At 32.1% G+C, this 21,782-nt stretch overlaps 3 protein-coding genes across 4 annotated transcripts; 2 read left to right on the forward strand and 1 right to left on the reverse strand.

Annotated features, from left to right (window-relative positions):
* Nucleotides 1-852: 852 nt before the first annotated feature.
* Nucleotides 853-15,879, reverse strand: LOC103853550 (subtilisin-like protease SBT3.10). Of its 2 annotated transcripts, XM_009130462.2 has the most exons (10): nt 4,649-4,741; nt 4,469-4,560; nt 4,271-4,368; nt 4,032-4,187; nt 3,285-3,952; nt 3,126-3,187; nt 2,789-3,034; nt 2,602-2,716; nt 2,339-2,531; nt 1,662-2,233 (listed from the first exon to the last, which is right to left on the reverse strand). In XM_009130462.2, the coding sequence occupies exons 1-10, from the start codon at nt 4,739-4,741 to the stop codon at nt 1,662-1,664; spliced, it is 2,295 nt and encodes a 764-aa protein (XP_009128710.1). The 2 variants fall into 2 exon arrangements, with proteins under 2 accessions (XP_033140688.1, XP_009128710.1); XM_033284797.1 differs by having other exon boundaries at nt 853-2,233; nt 2,602-3,034; nt 4,649-15,879.
* A 238-nt stretch (nt 15,880-16,117) lies between these two features.
* LOC103853551 (60S ribosomal protein L9-2) lies at nt 16,118-17,289 on the forward strand. Its single transcript, XM_009130463.3, has 3 exons — nt 16,118-16,558; nt 16,639-16,761; nt 16,979-17,289. Exons 1-3 carry the CDS (start codon nt 16,184-16,186, stop codon nt 17,063-17,065), a joined length of 585 nt encoding a protein of 194 aa, XP_009128711.1. The 5' UTR covers nt 16,118-16,183; the 3' UTR covers nt 17,066-17,289.
* Nucleotides 17,290-17,535: 246 nt separating this feature from the next.
* Nucleotides 17,536-20,690, forward strand: LOC103853552 (probable methyltransferase PMT17). The gene is made up of 5 exons (XM_009130464.3): nt 17,536-18,930; nt 19,049-19,259; nt 19,339-19,639; nt 19,705-20,172; nt 20,275-20,690. The coding sequence occupies exons 1-5, from the start codon at nt 18,283-18,285 to the stop codon at nt 20,507-20,509; spliced, it is 1,863 nt and encodes a 620-aa protein (XP_009128712.1). The 5' UTR covers nt 17,536-18,282; the 3' UTR covers nt 20,510-20,690.
* Nucleotides 20,691-21,782: the final 1,092 nt, after the last annotated feature.

The raw sequence follows: 21,782 nt of genomic DNA on the forward strand, positions 1-21,782 counted from the left end.
GTTTTTTTTTTGTATATTATTGTTGTCTAAATCTAGCTTAAAATATTTTAAATCTTATTCTAAAGTTTTATTTAATTTTATGTATTAAATTTAAAATCTGTAAACAAAATTTAAAATATTTATGAGAAATAATTTTTTGAAGGATTAAAACAATAAACAAGAAAATATTTTTGAATCATAAAGGTGATGTGATTATAGGGACCAAAATGCAAATAAAAATATAAAACTTCAAATATGATGTTTTGAGTAGTGAAACTTCAAATATAGAGTTTCACTCCTCAAAACTTCAAATTTGAAGTTTTGAAGTTTCTTTTTAGAGAGCAAAAAACTTTTTATTTGAAGTTATAGAGTATTTTTTGTATAACCGAAGATGGAGGAGCATGAGAGAAATAGTTTTATGGAATACTCTAGTATTTTGCTTATACTGTAATATTTAATTATGTTTTTTATTTATAGTTTTATATTTTAGTGTAAGGTCTTATTAATTAATATTACTGTATTATTTTTATATTATAAGCTAGGTATTTAAAAAAGTTTGATGGATTTATATTAATTATGACAAATATAAGAGCTATATTGTAAAAACTTGAAGTTTTGCTTTTAGAGAAGAACATCTTGAAATTTCAAATATATAATTTTGTAAACTCTACAATAGAGAGTCTTTTTGGAGATGCTCTAAGCTTGGGTTCGAATCCTAATAGTAACAATTTAAAAACAAATATTTCAACTACAACAACGTCAAATAAAAGATGTTATTTCATTTTTTTATATTTTTGTACCAAGAAAAAAAATGTTATATCATAAAAACAGACATATGAGTGGGCGAGTTTTTAGTCTATTTATGTGAAGTTGGTGTCCTTGCTCTGGTTTGAATCCCTACCATAACAGTTTTGAGAAATTTTTATTTTCAAACACAAAACGAGGTCGCTTTATCTATTCTATCGATCAACTAACGATTTGCTAGTCAAAGTAGTATTTTGAGTTATTGAAGCATGTTCGGGAAGATAATTTAATTTTTGTTTTCAGAAAATTTAATTCTTTATTAAACTCACGTTGTATTTGTCATTTAGTAACTATTTAGATTTTATTTATCATTTAGTAACTATTTAGATTGTATTTGGCAAGATCGAAATTGTTCTGATTGAAATACGTCATTTTCTCTTTCACCAACCATAAGATAGTAAATATCTCAGAAACAGCACAAGACATCAATCTCTAGTTCAGCCATTGTCTGTTCTTACAAACTCCATTGCCGATGCATCACTTTTTATCTACAACACCAATGGCATCCTACTCTATATGATTGTCTACATCGACCTCATCAACACTGGGAACAATGACAAGTTACATACAATCAATAATTATCGATTCTACTTTCTCAATGCTAATAATGATCAATGACAAGTTACCTACAATCTTCTTCATCCATGGAAATGCTCAGGCCAGTCACGTTCGGCACCGATTCAAACTTGCCGTTGATCTTACTGGTGAGTATAAATCAATAAACTAACTAAATTTCTTAATGACAATTCCATTTAGGGATTTATTAACAACATAAATTATACAATATGACAGAACAAATAATAATAAAACTACACAATACTATTATACCAATCAGCTTTATTCTTTTCACAAATCTGCTTTAGGCTTATTATGATTCATCAGTTCTCGTCATAGTATCGTGGCAGGATCTGGGTTCTCACAGATAGTGGGATGGCTACATTGTGCATGTTGTCACTCCAAGTCAAGCTTCCAAAGAAGTAGCCAGTGTTTACTCTATGTGTGGTCGTGACGCGGACCGTGAACGATAACTTTGTAGCTGTAGAGTTAAACACAAATGTCGTTGGTGTAACACCCACATTAACTCCCGTTGGAGGATTGATCACGACTTTGTATACTGAATTGAGAGGTCCAACGTTTGTGACTGTTCTTGTGAGAGTGACTTCATCTCTAAGGTTTGGGATTGTGATGGAAGGCAAGTTGAGATCAAGAACCGAAGGCTTGGGAGTAGGACAGACGGTTGCTTTTCCGAGGACACGGGATATGGACATGTCACTGTAATCAGCAGCGCACAAGTACAAGACGTAGTCATGTGTGGCCATGTCGTACACGAGACCTGGTTTCGCAGCTCTCTCTGGATTCACGAGGCCTCCTCCGTAATCAAACGGATCAGCTAGCTTGCGGCTTGACCCATCTGCGAAGATTGGCTCTCCTGATGGATCAGTTTTCCAAGCTGCAATGCAAAAAAAAAAAAAATTGTTTCTCAGAATCAATAACTTCTTGAAAACGTTATTGGTCAAAGTAAAAAAATTATTAATAAGATGTAAGAACTAAGAACCTGTGGTGACAATAGCTGACTTGATAGCAGAAGGAGACCAGTGAGGATGTAATGATTTGAGGAGCACTACAATTCCTGAAACTACAGGAGTAGCCATTGACGTCCCAGACTTCATAGAGAATCCATTGACACTGAAAGAATCATTAAGGGAAGTAGCTGCAAGTATGTTCACACCAGGTGCTGCTATATCCGGCTGCATCAGAACATACAAAGTCAGGTACACTTAAGAGAATGGACATGTAAAATAAAAAGAGCTGATATACCTTAAGAATCGCTGGGGAAATTGAACTGGGTCCTCTTGATGAGAAAGTGGCTACCTTTGTAGCCACAGGTCGTGCAACGAGGGTTCTTGAAGCCCCTATCTTTACAATGGGAGATCTGGCGAGAGAGAAAAATCCAAAAATATTATGGTAATTCATGAAAGTATTTGGTGAATGAGATGAATGATACCTTGTGGAGCGTATGTAGAACAGAATGTCGGTTCCAAGCTCGAAGTCTACCGCAACACTTGGAAAGTTACGAGATGGAAGAAGCAAGTGTGTAGGATTCCTTGCAATGATTACCCCAAGACCTCCAGCATTTCTTACTGCTATTATAGCATCTACCGCAGGGGTGACACTTGTTTCTCTTGTGAAACATAACACAACTTTTCCTTCCATTGTGTTGTTGGGATTAGCAGAGAGCTTCTGGCAATCACTGCATGTTGACAGGCATCAATCATAACTCGTGGGCATAACTTTTTTAAACAATCAATGATCAAAACATGCAGTAAGCAAATCAATGTTACCCGGACTGTGGGTAAGTTAGATCGGAATAGCCGAGTTCTGGACCGGCAAAGATTGCTTGACCCTGAATTAAACAAACTCAAAATCATCAGAACAAGGGTGTTAGAAACTTTAGAACAACACTTTTAAAAAGATTTTTGCTCATGAGTGTATAGGTATACCAGTATTGTTATATTGTTCCCAAGTGTAATAGCTGTGGGAAAGGAACGGTCTAGAGTTGTTGCAGCGACCGTTAAGATCCAAGGAGCTACATTCGAAATAGTCTGAGCCGAGGGACCGTCATTACCAGCTGCAGCAACAACAGGAATTCCTTTTGCAACTGCATGGAATGCTCCCACAGAGGTCAGTTCCCTCACATCAGTCTCTGAATATAAAGGAACCTTTGATCCTAAAGAGAGTGACAAAACATCAACACCATCATGTATAGCTTCGTCTATTGCTTTTAAGACATCAGCTCCTGAACAGGACCCTGACTGAAGCCAGCAAGCCTTATAAATAGCTAAACGAACACCCGGCGCGCCGCCTTTCACTGTCCCTCTTCCAAGGCCTAGGTAGCTTACACCAGGCAGAAAAGAACCGCCGATGGTTGAGGATACATGTGTCCCATGACCGTTAAAGTCTCTCGGGGATGCGTACTCAGCGTTCTCTGCTCTATCAAAGTCTCCGATTTCGGCAACAAGGCCATCAACAAAGTATTTAGCTCCTATCAGCTTTTTGTTGCAGTGAATCGAACCGTTGAAGAGTTCTCCGGATTCACAGCTTCCTTTCCAACGACTCGGTATAGGTCCGTAGCCTTTGTCATTATACATTTCAGACTCCGGCCATACTCCTGTATTTGATGCCTTTCTATCAATAAACATATATATTTTGAGAGAATTAAAGACATTTTCTCCATAGATACAACAAACCTGTATCGATGACTCCAACAATGATCTTCCTCCCCATGTCGGCCTTATGTACAAGACTCTTTGAAGTACCCGGAGACAGACCCAAGTAATCCCAAGTCCTAGTTGTTGTCAGTTCGTACAATGTATTTGGTATGACATGAACAACCTCAGGCAGTTCTGTTCTCAAAAAAGACGTTTGATTTGTTCAGACAAATAATTACTTGTGATTATGCGAAGTCAAGAAACCTAAGAAGAGTTACCTGAAAGTTGCTGGGCTTGGGACTCTGTTAGCTTGGCAGCGAAGCCTGAGAAGCCGTGTCGATAACTATACACTATTGAATCGTGGACAGACTCTTTGCTGAAACATAACAATCAAGTAAGTAATATGCCATCTTTCAGTAGATATATTTCAATATTCTGTTCTTCAAAAACTTCTACTTAGATGCACTGAATCATACCTTCCAAGAAGTGACCATAACATCTGATGGTGATATTCGGTGACTGAAGCAGGATCATCATGTTCCTTCTCTCCCAAGTAAACTACGTAAACCTATTTGATAAGAAAGAAACAACAGCACTTCATGTCAGATGCGTTTACATTTGCTAATAAAAAAGTTATATCCATTAATGTCAAATACCTTTCTCTCAGCAGCATCTCCTACAACGAAAGTGCTCTGAGCATTCATAACAACAGTCAGAATTATAGCTACAAGAATTATGGTTTGGCCCATCTTTTCTCTCGAGAAAGGAGATATAGAGATATGTGATAATTCTATGTTGGGAATTGTTGCTGAAGCAAAAGGCCTTTATATAAGATGTGCTGCACCATTAGCTTTCTCTGTTTTCTTTAGTTGGTCCCGTGTTTTCGAGTTTCAAACCTTATTCAGACCTTGAATTTTTAAGTATTAACCAACCCTGATTAGGTCGCTGCTGATATTAGACTTGATCAGATTAGAAACAGTAGAGTAGTTTGTTTTTGACTAAATAATCTTCTCAACCATATAACATTAAATATTAAGAAACTATGAATCTCTATACAGAGATGAGAACTGCTCAGATTAAGAACAATATACTAGTTTCTTGACAAATTTATCGCACACAGTATTTCAAATATAAGCAACTACGAATAGATATCCATTGAGACGAGAACTTGTCTAATTCAGTTAAAAGTATATATTGTTGAAGGAGTCCAATCAGAAAATAATAAAACATAATGTTCATAGAATATTCTATCTTGTTAAGTAAATTCAAGTTCAAGTTGAAATAAACAACTCAAAGAAAGAGACAGAAAGCAAAATCTGAAAATTTTGACAGTTTCTGATGTACAAAGCTGACCTCTGCCTTTTTCTTGCATCACCTGACCTTATTTCGTAGGTTATTCTCCATCTCTGGACTCTGGGACATCAATGCCTCTGATTTTTATAGTTCAACTTGTATTACTTTTTTTTGATATTATGTCTCCAATGAAGAAGGAAAGAGAAGTTCACAGAAGATTTTTTTTCCTTTTTAGTATATGAAACTTCCAGTGAACAGTATGGGAGATTATGTTGATTTCCTTAAGTTGCTTTGTCATCCACACATAAACATTTTATAATTATTTATTAATACATGGATTATTAATTAAAAAAACTAGGTGTTTGCCCGCAATTTTGTGGGTAGTTATATTATATAAAGAAATATAAATTATCTTTACACTATTATAATTTTTGAATAATAATTAAAAATTAAAAATTTTAATTTTTAATTTCAAATATTTGGATAATCAAAAATTTTAGTATATATTTTTAGAAGATATGTGAATTTTAAATAGTTCAGAAATATAAACCTTAGTCATTAAAAATCTTTCTCTTACAGAAAAGAATATTATAATTAATTCAGATAATTGGTTGTACAATTACTTTATATTTTAGTTTAACACATGAAAAACCAAAAATACTCTAGCTCTCAAGAAAAAAAAAAAGAGAGCGTGTTTTTTTGTGTAACTCTAATATGACCAATACAATGATCGGATGATTTTATCATGAAAGATCTTTTGTAAACGGTTTTGTGTGGGCTTTAAAAACATAAAAGTTATAATAATTCCTTACCTACAAATATAATTCTTTTATAAAATAATATATAACCATTTCTATAACAATGCTAAAGTATTTTATTTAATTATATATAACTAATTCATAAAAATAAAGAAATTGATAAAACATATATATTATTTCTCTAATTCTACAATTAGTTACCATAAATCATTATTTGTAATATTTTTGTGTTATTTGGTAATTTGTATTAATTAGTTCTAGGATTACCTTTAATTTTTAGATCAGGTTTAAATAATAACTAATAAATGTTAACCACCAATTAAATTATAATTTATTTTTAAAACTTAACCTATTAAAGACACATAATCAAAAGTCAATTAAATGACTTCTCAATTAATATATAGTAGGATTTATCTCTTTAAAACTAAGAATAAATTTGGCTAAGGTAAACATAAAAACATGTATTAGGAAAATGGTATTTTAAACAATTTTTCTCATAATTTTTTTTCCAAATCACACTTTCTCACTTATTTTTTTTTTAATTTAGTGTTTAACATAAAATGTTTTTATTAGTGTAAATTTTAATATTTTTGTAAATTTTATTAAAATTTTATTATCTTACATTTTAAAATTTTATTATAGCGTAAAAATACATCTCATTAATTTTTAAATAATTTTTTATTACTTTCAATTTACATTATATTTTCCATTTTTGATTTTAGCAATTTTAGAGATGGTCATTTTTATTGAACTTTCTTACTAAATTTAAAAACAGATAAAACTAATTAGTTCACATTTATAGTAACACAAAAAAGTACATGTACCTCGACAAACAAATAAAAATTAAATACATAAAAATATATAATACCAAGAACACAACAAATATATTTTATTATTCTCCCCTCTTGTTCTTTTATTTATGTCTTATTTATTTCTTTTAAAAATAAGCATGCTAATTTTATTATAATTCAAGCTTTATGAATTATATGAATAGAATATTAACTATAGAAAAATACAGTGGAAAATACATTGATTAATATAATTAAATTACTTACCATAAAATAAATTAAATGAATTACCAAATAATATAATTTTAAATGACTTACCATATAATAATGTTAATTAATCTGTTTATATTAACAGATGAATTAAATAAATAAATTAATGATTAATATACATTTAAATGACTTACCATATAATTTTTATGTTTTAAAATATAAAATTATTTTAATTATTTTTAAAAGTGATAACGCATATATGATATCACATTGTCATTGAAAAATGATTGGAATTTTTTAAAATTATATATTTGACTGTTTTGCATTCATTTAACACATTTTTATATTATATATAGTGAATGAGTGAATTTAATTAAGGGAGATTTGCCAAAAGTAACCCCAAAAGCTTAGTGAAAATTACAACAGCCCTCTTGTGAACAAACAAAAAACTTGTATTCGGTTTTATCATTATAACCCTCCGTTAGAGAAAACTTACAAAGAAGTCTTCTCTAGGATGACTTTTTTGTAAGTCTTCTCGTTCAGTAGATCTTAAAAATAATTTTATAATTTTATAAAAAATATTTTGATAGGTAAAAAATTGAAATCATGTAATAATAAACATTTCTTAATGATGTAAATTTAGTTCATCTGAAATTGAATTATTTTCAACATAGATTAGTGAATGTATATTGGCTCATGAGTCATTGGTTTAGGGTTGGGTAACATATGTTATAGTATTGTATGTATCTTTAGGGTTAGATTTGAAATCTTATCTTCATTTTTTTCCTTTTTCAAATTGACCTATATATATTTAGTAACTATCTAATAATTTGATTTAAACACTTTCTAAGTTTTTTTAAGTTTAAAAAGGTTTTTGTTTGCATAGTCATTTGATTTTAGGGTCTAGAAGACTCACAAAAAACTTAAAAAGAAGTCTTCCGACACATCCCGTCTAAATTTAAGTAAAATTTAGATTTCCCGCCTAAATCAAAGTCTTCCATAAGTCTTCCATGAGTCTTAGATAAGTCTTCCATGAGTCTTAGATAAGTCTTCTGGGTCGAAAATAATTAACCTAATTGGAATTTTTGTCTCCATATATAAAGAAAATTTACACATTCTCTTTCTTCCTCTCAAATGACTACAACAAAAATGTAATGTTTCTCACTCTAAAACTCTCCAACCTCTCTCGAATCTCAAATTTTATCCATTTCTCACTTTTTCTTATGTATTCTCACTAATTTATCTTCTTTTTTTTTTGCAGATTTTTCATTCCATGATTCTCATCTTTCACTCTTCTCATTGATATTAAATTTTTTACTATTATTTTATAATTGCAAAAGTAACCCACGCAGACATCTTCCAAGATTGAGAAGACTTAGGAAAGACTTTCAGAAGACTTCTGTAGAAGTTTTTTCCATGAAGACTTCCTTAGAAGTTTTTCCCAGGAAGACTTCTATAGAAGTCTTCTACAAAAAGTCAAATTTCTGACCAACTTCGGTCAAATTTAAAAGTAACATGTTTATCCGAGAAGACTTCTCTGGGAATTTCGAATTTTTTTTTACAAAGGAAAGTTAGAACACACACAAAAGGTCAATTGCAAAAGGTCAATTGCAAAATTAACCTATGCATTGACCAGAAGACTTCTTTAGAAGTCTTCTTCATCGAACATATCTGAAAAATAAAATGTAGTTCGCGATTTCATACCTTGAACTCGTGAGATGACTTGCGTGGTTTCTCCAATCACCCAGAACGTCACCACAACAGCTATCTACTCGTTAATCACCAAGAATCGAGACCTTATGAACCTTATATAATTTGTAATCAAAATCTTTAGTTTTTTAAATGAATTTTGAGAGAGAGTGTAAGATATGTGGTTTGTGTGGATAGGAAATGAGAAAGGATGAGAAAAAGTTCGAAACTTTAGAGCATTAACACTCTCAATTTGGTAGTTCCTGGTGCTGGAGGTATTGATGTCAATGGCAAGTTGTAAATATTTGGTGAAGATGAAGATGGTAAGGTAAAAACATTATTTTTGAAAAAAAATAATGGCATTTTTGTGAATAACTAGAGCTTCTAGGGTAAATAGGACAAAACAAAATTTCAAAAAACGTAGGTTATTTTTGGGGTTGACTTGAAATTTTGAGTCATTTTTGAAAGAACCCCTTCAATTAATAGTATTAAGTTTAGATTAATTAGTTTTCTAAAATCTATTATTTATTTTATTCACTACTAATATAAACATAATAAAAAATTGTTTTTATAATTGTTTCTATAGTATAATATGTATTTATATGTATTTTATCAATTTATATAATGTAATTTAGATGTTTAATTATGTTTATAAACCAATTATGTTAATTCATCTATGTTTAAGATGCTTAATTGTTTGTATGTTTGGAAACATATATTAGATTAGATAATTCTATGAATAGTTTAATTTTAAAAACTTTAATTAAATAAATGAAAAATAAAAAACCATCAACCAAACAAATTATAACAATTAATTGGAGAGCTCTTCTATGAGCTACACGTCGGCATAAATCACTAAAGGGACTTTTCAATTAATATATAGGAGGATTAATGTGAGATCTAATATTATATGAAATAAAATATTTTTATTTGTATAAATTTTATTAAAATTTTACTATCGTACATTTTAAAATTTAATTATAGCGTTAAAATACATCTCATTAATTTTTAAATAATTTTTTCTTACTTTCAATTTCCATTATATTTACCATCTTTGACTTTAACAATTGTAGAGATGATCATTTTTATTGAACTTTCTTACTAAATTTATCTTAACATTTTAAAAACAGATAAAACTAATTAGTTCACATTTATAGTTACACAAAAAAGTACATGTACCTGGACAAACGAATAAAAATTAAATACATAAGAATATAAAATACCAAGAACACAACAAACATATTTTATTATTCTTCCCTCTTGTTATTTTATTTATGTCTGATTTTTTCTATTAAAAATAAGCATGCTAATATTATTATAAGTCAAGCTATATGAATTATATTAATATAGTATTAACTATAGAAAAATCCAGTGAAAAATACTTTGATTAATATAATTAAATTACTTACCATATAATTAATTAAATGAATTTCCAAATAATATAATTTTAAATGACTTACCATGAAATAATGTTAATTCATCTGTTATAGTAATATATGAATTAAATAAAAAATTTCTTTATTAATATACATTTAAATAACTAACCATCTAATTTTTATGTTTTAAAATATAAAAATATTTTAATCATTTTTAAAAGTGATAACATATATATGATATCACATTATCATTGGAAAATGATTGGAATTTTTTAGAATTATATATTTGATTGTTTTGCATTCATTTGACACATTTTTATACTATATATATAGTGAATTTAATTAATATTTTTAAGTATAGATTAATTATTTTCTAAAATCTATGATTTATTTTATTCACTACTAATATAAACATAATAAAACTGTTTTTATAATTATTTCTATAGTATAATATGTATTTATATGTATTTTATCAATTTATATAATGTAATCTAGATATTTAATTATTTCTATAAACAAATTATGTTAATTCATCTATATTTAAGATGCTTAATTGTTTGTATGTTTGTAAACATAGATTAGATTATATAATTCTATGAATTTTCTTTTAAGAACTTTAGTTAAATAAATGAAAAATAAAAACCATCAATCAATCAAATTATAACAATTAATTGGAGAGCTCTTCTCTTAGCTACGCGTCAGCATAAATCACTAAAGTGATTTCTAAATTAATATATATGATGATTAATGTGAGATCTAATATTATATGAAATAAAATATTTTTATTTGTATAAATTTTATTGAAATTTTATTATCGTACATTTTAAATTCTAATTATAGCGTAAAAATACATCTCATTAATTTTTAAATAATTTTTCTTAATTTTAATTTATATTGTATTTTCCATCTTTGATTTTAACAATTGTAGAGATGATCATTTTTATTGAACTTTCTTACTAAATTTATCTTAACATTTAAAAACAGATAAAACTAATTAGTTCACATTTATAGTAACACAAAAAGTACATGTACATCGACAAACAAATAAAAATTAAATATATAAGAATATTAATACCAAGAACACAACAAACACATTTTTATTATTCTTCCCTCTTGTTCTCTTATTTATGTCTTATTTGTTTCTATTAAAAATAAGCATGCTAATTTTATTATAATTCAAGCTTTATGAATTATATGAATAGAATATTAACTATAGAAAAATACAGTGGAAAATACATTGATTAATATAATTAAATTACTTACCATAAAATAAATTAAATGAATTACCAAATAATATAATTTTAAATGACTTACCATATAATAATGTTAATTAATCTGTTTATATTAACAGATGAATTAAATAAAAAAATTAATGATTAATATACATTTAAATAACTTACCATATAATTTTTATGTTTTAAAATATAAAAAATATTTTAATCATTTCTAAAAGTGGTAACACATATATGATATCACATTGTCATTAAAAAATGACTGGATTTTTTTTAAAATTATATATTTGATTGTTTTGCATTCATTTGACACATTTTTGTACTATATTTATAGTGAATGAGTAAATTTAATTAATTTTATTAAGTTTATGTTAATTAGTTTTCTAAAATCTATGATTTATTTTATTCACTACTAATATAAACATAATAAAACCGTTTTTATAATTGTTTCCATAGTATAATATGTATTTATATGTATCTTATCAATTTATATAATGTAATATATATATATATTTAATTATTTCTATAAACAAATTATGTTAATTTATCTATGTTTAAGATGCTTAATTGTTTGTATGTTTAGAAACATAGATTAGATTAGGTAATTCTATGATAGTTTCCTTTTAAAAACTTTAATTAAATAAATGAAAAATAAATAACCATCAACCAATCAAAATTATAACAATTAATTGGAGAGTTCTTCTATGAGCGACACGTCAGCATAAATCACTAAAGTGACTTCTCAATTAATATATAGGAGGATGTAATGATAACTTACTTTTATGTACTCATTCAAAATTCTTATGTATTATAAATATTTTGAAAGTTTTTGTACATTATATTCATTATTAATAAATAAATCTTAAAAATCCTCAATATTTTATTTTCAGTTATATAAAATTAAAAATTTATTTGATCAGTATTTAGTTATGTTTTTTTAAGTTTAAATTTTTATTAAAAGATATTTTCAGATAATAACACAATATATATATATAGTAATTATCCTTTAGTTAAAATATATCTTTTATATTTTGGATGATAATTATTATTATCCAAAATCACTTATCTAATCAAATAAATTTTTATTTTTTGACTAATTTATAAATTTTATTCATTGAAGGTATAAACGATATTAACTAGACTTACTTTTAATGTGAGAGCTCGAATGCGAAAAATCACTTCACAAATAATAGAAATAAAAATTTTTAATTTTTAATTTCAAAATTTTTACATGCCAAAGTATATAAAAAATAGAAATCTTCTTTAATATTCTGACCACTCACGGTTAATGGACTTTTCATACCCACTTGTTATGTATACCCATTTCGTACAACGGGCGGTGCATTAATTTTTTTTAAAGACTTGAAAATCTTTTTACTGATTCTGTAATCAGCATATGACATTTTTCCGTATTTTGACCTCACTCACACGATATCATTATTTACTTTCTGATAGGTGACCCATCATTTTACTACTCCACCTAAAGAACCAATAACATGACATACACATTAATTCATCAAAGAACTATTTGGCGAATAAAAAGTACTGAACACTTTGTCAAAGAAATGGCTAGTTGATTTGTTCACAAAACCAATTGATCTTAATTGTTTTGTTAGTCTTCAAAACTCCACTGGAGTTCGGGTTCTGTTAATTGATTGCATTTTTGTGCTTTTTAATTGTCCTATGATTCTAGGTTTAAATAATCAGTCACACTGTGATGCTTTCTAACTACTCTAGATCCTAGTATTACAAACTATTCTGGTGTAGAGATCTATAGATAACCTAGAAATCCTTATTGATTATCAGTTTGACAATAAGCTCATGAAATCCTTAAATCTAACAAGATGACTACTCAGACATGCAAGCAATAACACAAATCATAGTTTCAATAATATAACAGTTAATAAATCAATGGTAAAACCAATGGAGTTCCAATCAATTCTCCTCTGAAGGAGAATTGATCTCCTCTCAAACCCTAAAACTATGAATTAAAGAAGTAAAAGAAAGCGTAGCCAGAGTCATCCAGGGGCATTCTTGTAAATTGTGGTCGCTTATGGGCTTAAGTCGGTCATGAAATAGACTCGACCCGTCTTCTGGCATCACCGTCGATCGACATCAAGGATGTGTCGTCGATCGACATTCATTCATCTCCTCGAGAGCTTCCTTTCGCGAGACAGACTGATGAGGACCTAAAGTCAGTAGCTGGACCACCAACTCATGAGATCAACCATACAAGCTACATTGGAGCCAGCAGCGACATAGGTGCACTCAAAGAAGGATATCTTTGCAACCATAAGGAATTTAACCGTGAAACCAGTTTCTATAGATTCTCAACTCAACCAGAGCACGCAGCGAATTGGTTTCATACCAAAAAGAGTAATGGTTTAGGAGATATGCCAGTTACAAGTCAGACTATCTACACTGCATCCGAATTGGTTCTAATTAAGGAAAGTAATTCTTTGCTTAAGGAGTGTGCAACTCAAACTCACGTGTGGAAACCAGGAGATTATTCATTACATCTAAGAGCAGTGGGAGAGTTTCTACCATGCACCAGCAGCCACATGATCAAGATGAATCCCTTATTTGTCAACTTACCTTACATGGATGCATTCACACTTGGAGTTATTAAAGACCAACGGCTCTTTCCCCTTCTGTTCAGGCACGACTTAGAGACTATCCAGACATCAAAGGAGATCCCACGGATGCATTTATTTCTGCCCAAACTCACAAGATACAAGGAGAGAAGACAACTTCCATACATGGACAGATTCTGCACCAACTAAGTCCAACGGCTAGTTTTTCACTTATTATTTCTTTCCAAGTTATTCTTTTAGGCATTTGTGTTCTTTTCTATTTAAACAGAGCTAAGTCTCATTTGTAAATCACCTTTGCACGAAATCAATAAAGTATTATTCAGTTTACAAAGTTTGTCTTTGTTTTGTTCAATTAGTCTTTAGGTGGATTCCTTTAGATTTCTTGTCCGTTTGCTTGTCTCCTTAGTTTGTGGATTCATTCTAGGATACAAGTGTAGGTCTCTGTCTTTGTGTGGATTCACATAGGCGCAGGCTTCTGGTCTTATCAAAGGGATATTTCCGCAACCCTTTGTGGCGACAATCGACCCATTCAAGCTTGACAACTCTTGTTGCCTTGTGATCTAGCCTTTGTTAGCTTAGGCTTGTATCACAGACGTACCACTCTTCAGTAAATCATGCATAACGTCTGCTATAAGATGCTGATTAACCTCAAACCGGCGATAACCCAAAGCTCTATTCTGTATCAAAATATGGGCTCAATCGCAACCTATTAAGGTCTCCATCCATATCTAAACATCTGACGTTTATGTGTAGTTCTGCACCTCAAAAAGCTCCAAAATCATCATAGTTCTCCAGAATGTACCTAAACCTGAAAACACTCTAAAATAGACTCTAAATAGGTCATATGTCATGGTCTAAAAATGGTAAAATCCATGGTATGTCTGGCACTCTGTAAACAATGTGGTTGGCAGGTCGAGGTGGTCGAGCAACTGAATCTGGGACCTAAAGCTCACTCCAAACCCTCATATCATGACCGGATCCAATGGTTTTCTGTAAACCCGACTTAAGTATTTGTTTCGCTGCCATTTGGATGATGGTGAATACATCTGCCGGTCTTCTAAAGGAGATGCATGATTGTAATATCTTTCTTTTAAAACACGTGCCAATAAGGGCGATGAAATTGAATTAGTCTCCATAATCGTTTTGTAAGAAGCATTATATTGAAATCATGGAGATCTCGAAATTCTAGTTCTCCCCATATTCTTTGAGGTACAAATTCCATCCCATGCAATCCAATGTAAACATGTGATGTTTTGTTTTGAGCTCCACCAAAAATTTGAAATTGTAATTCTTAATTTGTCAATACTGCTTTATGGAAGAAGGAAACACGACATCACAAATGTGGGAACCGGTTGAATCACAGATTTTACTTAGACTTATTTTTTTTCTTTTTTTATAGCAATCGTGATGACCATGTGTTAGGCGCGTTCATTGAGTTGATCTTGTACAAAGGAGAAAACTGTCATCTTCGATCCACAATTTTGCTTGGGCAATCCTAGGTACAGTATTCCCATGCCTCCTTTAGTTAAAAGATCCAAAACATTTTTAATATCTTGTTTTAGAGAATTATCAACTTGGTTTCCAAAAATGATGAATAATTTTGCCTCATTTAATATTTGTTCCGATGCTCTCCGTATATATATATATCTAAAATATTCATAATCTCCAGTATAAAACATTTTATTTCAAAATCTAATCTTTTTCTGAATTTTAAAAATTAATTATTTTTTTCCTAAGCCCCAACCCTTCTCAAAACCTGGTTCCTCCGATCTCAACTCTAAATTTAAATTAATTAATCTAATAGATATAAATATATTTTACCTCTTTAACGTATGTTTTCAAGATATCCATTGTGATCATAAACTTTCAAGGATCTGATGTTACAGAGTTTCACATAATGTTCGTTTGTAAGTTGCTATCATCGACAAATAACAACGACTAATCGAAGACTGCTGGTGTTATTCGTTTAAATGTCGATGTTATTAATGTTTAGTTGGTGTGTTGTTCGTTTAGTGATCAAGGTTCATACAAGGACAAGGACAAACAACAATTTAGTAATGAATCCGATGGGTTTTAGTTGACTTAAAGCCCATTTTTGTATTGCCCTTTAAACCCATTTAGTATTATTATCAGAGGGGAAAAAACCTAACAGAGCACGTGACCTATTTATAAGCGAACTTAGGGTTTACTCTTGTACCCTAAACTCCACACCGAAACCCGCCGCCGTCGCTTTTTCTCTCACTCACGAAAGATGAAGACGATCTTGTCATCTGAGACGATGGACATACCCGAAGGCGTCGTCATCAAGGTTCACGCCAAGGTTATCGAAGTCGAAGGCCCACGCGGGAAACTCACTCGCGACTTCAAGCATCTCAACCTCGATTTCCAGCTCATCAAAGACGCCGTCACCGGCAAGCGACAGCTCAAGATCGATTCGTGGTTCGGCTCTCGCAAAGCCAGTGCTTCCATCAGGACTGCCTTGAGCCACGTTAGCAATCTCATCGCCGGTGTCACTCAGGGTTTCCTTTACAAGATGAGGTTTGTCTACGCTCATTTTCCGATCAACGCTTCCATCTCCGGTAACAACAAGTCTATTGAGATCCGTAACTTCCTTGGGGAGAAGAAGGTTTCGTTTCGCTCTTCTGTTTTGCTTGATTTGTTAGGTTTTGTCTTTTGTTTGGTAATGTAATGAAATGGTATGAACAGGTGAGGAAGGTTGATATGTTGGATGGTGTTACCATTGTTCGGTCTGAGAAGGTTAAGGATGAGATTACTCTTGAGGGAAATGATATCGAGCTTGTCTCACGTTCATGCGCTTTGATCAACCAGGTACTCTCTGCTCTTTTGTTTTCCTGATAATAAAATGAAAATGGTCAATGTATGAAATTGTAATGTCTACATAATGTTGTATATAAACTAAGAAAAATGAAACGTAATGGTGTTGAATCTTGATTGCGATGTGGTTGGTGATGTTTTGCAATTGTAAGCAGCAGTCTTTTTCCTTTGTCAACAATATTCTCATCTTGCTGTTTGTTTGATTTTGTAGAAATGCCATGTGAAGAAGAAGGATATCAGAAAGTTTCTTGATGGTATCTATGTGAGCGAGAAGGGCAAGATCGCTGTTGAAGAATGAAGGCAGTATGGTGGAAGAGTGATATAGTCGTCGTAGCTTTCTGTTCACTTCTCGTATGGGTTTGTAGTTTTGTTTCCTCTGGACCAATTGATAATGCAAACTCATTATCCTTTATGTTTGGGTTTTTATTTACCATGTTCTCTTTAAAGTTTTTGAGACTATCTTTCTTCTTTACTTGGAATTGGTTTTCAGTTATATGCTGTTTTATTCAACTTCAAAGAATATATACTTTCTAGTTTCCTCATAAGAGTTGAGATCCAGTAAAAAACTAAATTTAAGAATATACTCGTTTAGCTTCCCAACCTTGATTTTCTCCAACAAGATTTGTCTATCTCAACAAAACAGGAGATATAGAAAGCATTTGTAGAGTTGTGTCAGTCAAATAGGAAGCAAAGCAAACCTTTTGTTTCGATACTTAGGGTTCATAGATATAGTGATTCAACTTTACTCCCAAGTCTCCACGAATTTCCCTTGCTTCAAGGTATATACACAACCCTCAATACTTTGTGTATGCCTCCATTTCCATATACTTAAAAGTCTGTTAAATGCGAGTGGTTTCCTTGTTAATGAAGAAATGGTTTGAACTCACAGTTCCATAAAACATAGCTTCTAAAGGGAATCAATATCATTTTTAACCAGGTTTCTCTTTAGTATGTATGACAGAGAAATATTTTGTTAGAACACTGTGTATTTTTGTCTAGAAAAATGTAGCCTGTCTATTATTCTTCACATGGATTTCTGTACAGTATATATATATGTATATGCATAATTAAGGTTTCATTTAAATTCACGAAACAATGTTTATATATGGCAAACCGAGAATAAAGAGCCAATGGAGGGTGTTTCAAAAACAAAAAAAGTGTTTCAAAAAAAAAAAAAAAAAAAAAAGAGCCAATGGAGGAAAATGAGGCTTGTTCTTGGTCAACCTCCTCTTTTCTCTCTAACTAACTGACCTTTAGTTCTTGTTTTGCTAAAGAATCTCCCGTTTTGTTGCCTAATTTTGTTTTATCTTCTTTTTTTCCATCGTTCAGTAATCTTAATTATGCTTTCTATGATGGAGGTGATTCACATGTGACATTCCTTTACAAAAATCCACCATGACCTTCTCCTTCTTATCCAATAAGTCATAATTTGTAATCAAACTTTGATCCATTGTTCAATCTCTTTTCGATCACTCTTTTTGCCTCTCACAAAGTTTTCAGTATTTGCACTCAAGAATGGCGAAAGACAACACTGGTCTTCATCACCAAACAGAAGCAAGAAGAAAGAAACTAACTTTGGTTCTTGGTGTAAGCGGGCTATGTATTTTGTTTTACGTTTTAGGCGCATGGCAAACCAGCAATGTCCCTGCTTCTTACTCCAAAATAGGATGTGAGACTCAATCAAATCCTTCTTCTGAGTCAGCTGACTTAGATTTCAAAAGCCATAATCAGTTTGAGTTCAAGGAAACAAACCTAACCATCAAGAACTTGGAACCATGTGACTTATCCCTCAGTGAATACACACCTTGCGAAGATCGACAAAGAGGAAGAAGATTCGATAGGAACATGATGAAATATAGAGAAAGACACTGTCCTTCAAAAGATGAGCTTCTCTATTGTTTGATTCCTCCTCCACCAAACTATAAGATTCCATTCAAATGGCCTCAAAGCAGAGACTACGCTTGGTATGACAACATCCCTCACAAGGAGCTCAGTGTTGAGAAGGCAGTCCAAAACTGGATTCAAGTAGAAGGTGACCGGTTTAGATTCCCTGGTGGAGGAACTATGTTCCCCCGTGGAGCTGATGCTTATATTGATGACATTGCTAGGCTCATTCCCCTTACTGCTGGTGGAATCAGAACTGCTATTGACACTGGATGTGGTGTAAGTTGTTCAGTTTCAATATTATATTCTTTTTTTTTGGTAATCATGTTAAATTCATACATTTTTTTTGGTAATATTATATTCTCTTATCACTTCATTGATTTTTGTTTTGAATCAGGTTGCGAGTTTTGGTGCTTACCTCTTGAAGAGAGACATTATGGCTGTGTCTTTTGCACCAAGAGACACACATGAGGCTCAGGTCCAGTTTGCTTTAGAACGTGGAGTTCCTGCCATAATCGGGATCATGGGATCAAAAAGACTTCCTTATCCAGCTAGAGCTTTTGATCTTGCTCATTGCTCTCGTTGTTTGATCCCTTGGTTTAAAAATGGTAAGTCTCTCCCATGTGAATGGAACTAGTCTCTTTTTCTCATGTCCATTAACAAACTAATTTTCTTTTTTTTCATCAGAGGGTTTGTACCTGATGGAGGTTGACCGGGTTTTAAGACCGGGCGGTTACTGGATCCTCTCCGGTCCACCTATAAACTGGAAACAGTACTGGAGAGGTTGGGAAAGAACAGAGGAGGATTTAAAGAAAGAACAAGATTCAATAGAGGATGTAGCAAAGAGTCTTTGCTGGAAGAAAGTGACTGAGAAAGGCGATTTAGCCATTTGGAGAAAGCCCATCAATCACATTGAGTGTAAGAAGCTCAAACAAAACAACAAGTCACCTCCACTGTGCACCTCGGACAACAACGCAGACTTCGCTTGGTAACTCCCATCTGGTCTAACTTTGTGGAAAAGAGTTGAAACAATTGATCTCTCTTTTGTTTTAGGTACAAAGACTTGGAATCTTGCATAACGCCATTACCAGAAACAAACAATCCAGAGGAATCTTCGGACGGTGCGCTCGAGGATTGGCCAGACCGAGCATTCGCGGTTCCTCCTAGGATCATTAGAGGAACGATACAAGACATCAACGCGGAGAAGTTCAGAGAAGACAATGAGGTTTGGAAAGAGAGGATAGCGTATTACAAGAAGATAGTCCCAGAGATTTCACATGGGAGGTTCAGGAACATAATGGACATGAACGCTTACCTCGGTGGATTCGCCGCGTCCATGCTGAAATACCCGTCATGGGTCATGAATGTTGTTCCGGTCGATGCAGAGAAACAAACGTTAGGTGTGATATACGAGCGTGGACTGATTGGGACGTATCAAGACTGGTGTGAAGGATTCTCTACTTATCCAAGAACTTATGATATGATTCACGCGGGAGGACTGTTTAGCTTATACGAAAACAAGTAAGTAGCGTTAAGTATGATAAGCTTCCGACTCAAAACTTTGTGCGTTATATATTATTTTAAGTTTTTTACTTCTGATGTGAGTTTCTTATGTGTTGTAAGGTGTGATTTGACGTTGATATTGTTGGAGATGGATCGAATACTGAGACCAGAAGGAACGGTTGTGATGAGAGATAATGTGGAGACGTTGACGAAAGTAGAGAGGATAGCCAAGGGAATGAAGTGGAACACTCAGATTGTAGATCATGAGAAAGGTCCGTACAATCCTGAGAAGATTCTTGTTGCTGTTAAAACTTATTGGACTGGTCAGCCTTCTAACAACAACAACAACAACTAGTGTTCTCAACTCTCTTTGGTCGCTTGAAGTCCATGTCCTCTCGTGTGTGTTTTTTTTACTAAATTTCTGTTTCTACTTCTTTTCTAAACTCATGTTTAATGACGCAATCAGGTGTAGTAACAAACAATTTCAAGAAGACTTTGGACTTCACATACTTTATATGTTATTTTTATTAGGATAAGATCTGCGCATTGCACTGAGTGAAAAATTATAAAAATATATAATATAATATAATAACATATCTATATTTGTATATTTGATCGGTTATATATGTAATCACTTATGAATGATTCAAAAACTTTGCAATGCTTGGTAATAGACCATGATTTGATCGGTTATATACATAATCACTTAGACCATCTCCAATGGTACTCTATAATTTTCTCTATATTTCACTTCAAAATAGAGTAACTATATTATAGAGTTGGATGTTACTCTATTTTAATGTAAATTATAGAGGAAAAAATAGAGTGCCTTTGGAGATGCTCTTAGAATTGATTTTTTCACAACCTTAGGATTGATTCAATGCTTGGTTATATACGTAATATTATATTCTCAAAACAAATGCATAAGTGATTAAGATCCGCATACAGCTTTTTTTTTTGTGCAAACATAACTTTCAATTAAACTTAAAATGGGTTTGAGGCCCAAATGGCTTGTTTAGCCACAAGATCCGCTTTAGCGTTTTGTAAGCGGGAAATAAAAAGAGAAAGTGATAGACTTAAAAGCGGTAGATATAAGGTAAATATCCTTTAATACTCCAAAGATCTCGAGGTTCATCGTCTTCCTTGTGATTAGGTTGATCAGTATCTGTGAATCTGAGAAGATAGCGACGCACTCGAATCTGCAAGAGAGGGCAAAGATCATGGCGGAGCGAACCGCCAACGTTTCTGCCATAAGGGGCGATGAAACTGAAGTTTCAACCGCTGAATGTTGGGATGGAGAGACCAGATCATCAACAACCCAACCAAGTCCTGCAGCACCCGTGGAGGGGTTCCATGCAGCATCTATGAAGATCGAGCATAGATCGGGGTTTCTAGGGCTTGGTTCGAGTCTGATCAACGGTTTCGAAATCTTTGGATTTGGAAGGGGTTGTGCTCTTTTCCATTCTCGAACATCCGTCAGCGCCTTCTGTAGTGTCTCCTCTGGTGTGAAATTTCTCTTCTCAAAGATGATATTGTTTCGCGATCGCCAGAGAGACCAAATGATGGAGGCTGCGAGTGTACCTGCTTCGATTCCCATAGGTGGTAGGCAAGGTATCTTACGGGACCCT

This window comes from Brassica rapa, chromosome A02 (assembly GCF_000309985.2).
Source record: "Brassica rapa cultivar Chiifu-401-42 chromosome A02, CAAS_Brap_v3.01, whole genome shotgun sequence".
NCBI lineage: Eukaryota > Viridiplantae > Streptophyta > Magnoliopsida > Brassicales > Brassicaceae > Brassica > Brassica rapa.